The 3,890-nt window shown below is 51.8% G+C and overlaps 1 protein-coding gene across 1 annotated transcript; it reads right to left on the bottom strand.

Moving 5' to 3' along the window:
• Nucleotides 1–1,969: 1,969 nt before the first annotated feature.
• On the bottom strand, nt 1,970–3,114 carry H1-7 (H1.7 linker histone). Its single transcript, XM_042265160.1, has one exon. The coding sequence runs from the start codon at nt 3,049–3,051 to the stop codon at nt 2,056–2,058; it is 996 nt and encodes a 331-aa protein (XP_042121094.1). The 5' UTR covers nt 3,052–3,114; the 3' UTR covers nt 1,970–2,055.
• Nucleotides 3,115–3,890: the final 776 nt, after the last annotated feature.

The raw sequence follows: 3,890 nt of genomic DNA, 5'->3' as shown, positions 1-3,890 counted from the left end.
AAAATAACCAAAGCTTCCCATGGGATGTATATATATAAAATTGGGGATTGTGATGTATCCATTTTAGTGTTCTCAGGATAGGTCCCAAAGTCTTGCATTAATGGCTGGATGTGAGGTATATAATTAGATGTTTGGAGGAGGAGGAGGAGGAGGAGGAGGAGCAGGAATTCCTTTGGCAGAGCACTCAGATAGTCCAATGAGCTGGATAGCCTAAATCGAGTTCATGATTTCCTGTATTTCCTAAAAATACAGTTACTCCAGAGTTTATTAATGAAAATAAGTGGAGTAATCACTTTTGTCTAGCTAGGCTCAGGGTCTGGATCTCCTATTCACCACTGGTCCTATGCAAGGTAATATAAGGTTAATTACATTGTGCTGAATGAAAATTTGCTGAAATAAACAGCAATAGTAAAAGTATGATGGTCTCTAGGAAATATAGATAAATGGCCAGAGTCATCAATAGCCCGTTTTGGGTAGAAATAGTTAATTCTAAATCATTGTATTCTTCGGGTTACAACCCAGGACTACAAGAATACACAGTCGCCATGAGGGCATGTGGTTCATTTTGTTCTGTGTCCACCAGACAATGTTTGAGTTCCTCTTCCCAGATGATCCTCCAATGCCCGTCGCTTCCTTTTGCCCCTCACATTCAAGTGCACGGAACCGGAGGGTGGGGGGATTCCACAGTTCAGCTCACAGCCACCTGAGACACACTGCCGGTGCCTTTCTGATTTGGCTTCAGTGGCACTGAAACGGTTATTCCCAAACATAAAGTTAGCGGTAGCAAGCTTTAATACACATCACTTGAATACATATGGCTTGAAAGGCATATCAAGATAATGCTTCTCCTGGGAAAAACATGGTCAGGGATACATCTGGGGAAAGCTCCCACTATGACCTCTTATCAAGAATAAAAACAAACAAACAAACAAACAAACAAAACAAAAACAAAAGACCACCCTGGAAGCATCCATTCTCCCACTTACTCGGCTTCCCTTGGAGGCCGCCAATCTGTGTTCACCCTAATGTCTTACCTATCTAAGAAGTCAGAGTGGGCGGCCTGTGACATGAGGATGGCTCCTGCTACCCTTCCCCCTGGCATCCAGAACTAAACCATACATTTGCTCAGTAAGTGGCACATTGTACCCCGTGTAGACTTGTTCTAGAAAAGAGCACACGTGAAGTGCCCATTTTCTGGTTGCCTTGCCTATGTTTCTTACAAGTGTGCTGTCAGCATTAGCAGCTCCCCCTCCAAGAGTTAGCGCTCTCTCGGCTATCAGCCCCCTTGGCTGAATTTAGTTAAGCAAGGCCCACACGGTGGTGCTTCGTCCTGGTTTTACTGACACTGAGCGACAATCCCAATATTTTACAGAGAAACAATCCAAGACCACGGGTGCTTAAGCAAATGGCATGGCTTCGGGTCAGAAGAGCAGAACTCTGACTGGAACCCTGATTTCTCTGAGTCCCCACCCAGTCCTGCTCTGCTCTATATCAGCTACACATTTAGCACTTGTCCCTGATCACCTACACTGTGCCACACACCCCATGCGGAATGCTTTCGCCCACGACATCATTCGACCTACCATTCACATCCAAGATTTTGTGTTTTTCAGCTCAAATACTGTAATTCAGGATAAAAGCTACAAATTCACTGTAATCAAGTTTTACCCCCAAGTTAATTTTAAGACCACGTCTGAATTAGCAGGACATTCAAAGGTGTTTGATCTTCTCTTGGCCGCCTCTCAAAAGCGCATTGACGACTGGACAGCGCCCCTCGTGGGCATTCTGGTGTAACCCTGGTGATGTCCCTCTTCCTGTTTCCTTTCTTTAAGAGAGGTCCTGTGGGAATAGCGGACTCTCAATTCGCGCTCCCCTCCCCTTCCAAGGCCCTGCTGTGGGTCTCACCCCAACACCCACCCTCTTCCCTTCCGGTAGCTAGCGAGCCAGAGAAAACACAGACACAGGAAGATCTTGTAAATAGCTTCAATGAAAGACAGCTGCTCTCCTTGGAGCCTGTCTGGAAAGGAAACAGTGCCCTGAGGAACAGCTCTGACATTAAGAATTCCCTGAGCACCCAGGACCTTCACTTTTGGTAGAAGACTTCGTGCGTGCCTTTCCCTGTCCGCTGGAAGAAGCACTGTCAGCTTTGGCCACAGCCGGCTTCTGCGCGCTTCGTTTTACCAGCTTTTCGGGTTCCTGCCTCTTCTCGTCCCTGGATTTCGAGCTTGGCCTCCTCTCATCTTTAGGTTGAGGCTTGGCGTCTTCTCCTGAAGGCTTTACTTTGCTATTGTCCATTGCCCTGACCCTGGCTTCCTCCCGGGCTCCGGTACATGCCTGTTCCCTGGCCTTGGCGCACTCTTCCTCCTTGGCCTTGGCACAGTCCTGTGCCCTGCTCCTGGCACGAGCCTGTTCCCTAGCTCTGGCACAAGCCTGTTCCTTGGCCCTGGCACACACCTGGTCTGTGGCTCTAGACTTGGCCACTGACCTGGCCCTTGACCTGGCCCTTGACCTGGTCCTTGACCTGACTCTTGACCTGGCCGTTGATCTGGTCCCCCTGGGCTTTGCCTTCGAAACCTTGGCCTTGCGTCTCCAGACTTCTCGGGCCTTCTTGGCTGCCTTGCGACGCGAGCGGGGCCTGCGCGGTCTGGGGGATCGGGGCAGGGTCCTCCTGGAGGAGCGGCGGCCCAGCGTCAGCCGGGACCGTCCCCCCTTTCTCCTCGGCTTTGGGGCTCTCCAGACCCTGAAGTAGCCCGCGGCATCGCTGCCACTGACCCGAAGGAGTGTGCCCTTCTCGGACCTGGTGGATTCCCCGACGTGGCGGCTGATCTTCCGGCGCACTTCGTAGCCGGCGTTTCCCAGCTCCCTCTTGAGCGCCGCCAGTGTCAGCCGCGGGTGGCCCGCGATGGCCCTGAGCAGCAGCTGGGACACTCTGAGCACGGAGCGCGGGCCCCGTCTGACCGGTGTCTTCAGGGCTCGCTCTGTCGGCTGCTGGATCTGGATCGTAACTTCTGCCCCTTGGGATTCCCCACTGGGCTGGGCCGCCTCAGCCATGGGCCCGCTCCCCTCCCGCGCCGCGGGGCCACCTGCTTTGAGCTGCACCCTGGCCTCGCACAGTGTGGGGCTCTGGCACGTCCACGTCACAGAGGGGGGCGCGGCTCCCCAGCGCAGACGCAGCCGGTCTGCAGACTGACCTCCTTGGACCTCTGGGCCACCCCAATTCTTCAGTGTCACTGTGTCTCTCATCTCCAGGGGTTTGTTCTGGGTCAGTTCCTGCTGGAGGCCGTTATCTTTCTTGGGCTGTGCTAGCACCCACCCAGGAAAAGAGGAGCTGTTCCCTCATCCCACACCAAACAAGCAGTACCATGTCTGTAAAAAGTAAGGGAGGGGCTCCAAGAAACAAGAACCCCCAAACACACCCCACCCCCCAATCCCACCCACCTCCCCGAAGCCACCTCTGCAATGATGTCTCGTGGCTCCCTGGCTGTGCAGTGGAAGATGCGCCAGAGCAGGAAAAAGCAGGCACTACTGTGGTCTCCCTGCTATTCCGATTGTCACCATAGGAAGGTCAGAGGCCGCCTTTCGTAGACAGGTGGGCCAGGACCGACCGGGTTTCAAATCCCCAGAAAATACTTTCTACTTCTTTCCCTGCCTAGACAAACTTGGCTTTCAAGTTCTTGCTAAAATTCCTTTCCCCCCCCAAAACTGAAGCTCTTTAAATCAATTGATCCTTCTCGTCTTCATTACCACAACCTCAATTATTTCTGTAATCCTACACCTTTTTGTGTTTAATTTGATGTGTAAGGGTACAACGCATGGAATAAGTTTTAGGAAAGAAAAACCCTGGATTTTGGTCAGGAGACATAGGGACATATTAAACCCAGACTGCTACT

The sequence above is a fragment of the Peromyscus maniculatus genome, chromosome 20 (genome assembly GCF_049852395.1).
Source record: "Peromyscus maniculatus bairdii isolate BWxNUB_F1_BW_parent chromosome 20, HU_Pman_BW_mat_3.1, whole genome shotgun sequence".
NCBI lineage: Eukaryota > Metazoa > Chordata > Mammalia > Rodentia > Cricetidae > Peromyscus > Peromyscus maniculatus.
The sequence above is the reverse complement of the archived record's forward strand: the minus strand, read 5'-3'. Positions and strand labels throughout refer to the sequence as shown.

Coding starts and splice junctions, on each gene's coding strand:
- H1-7 (XM_042265160.1), bottom strand. CDS start 3,051: ATGGCTGAGGCGGCCCAGCCCAGTGGGGAATCCCAAGGGGCAGAAGTT.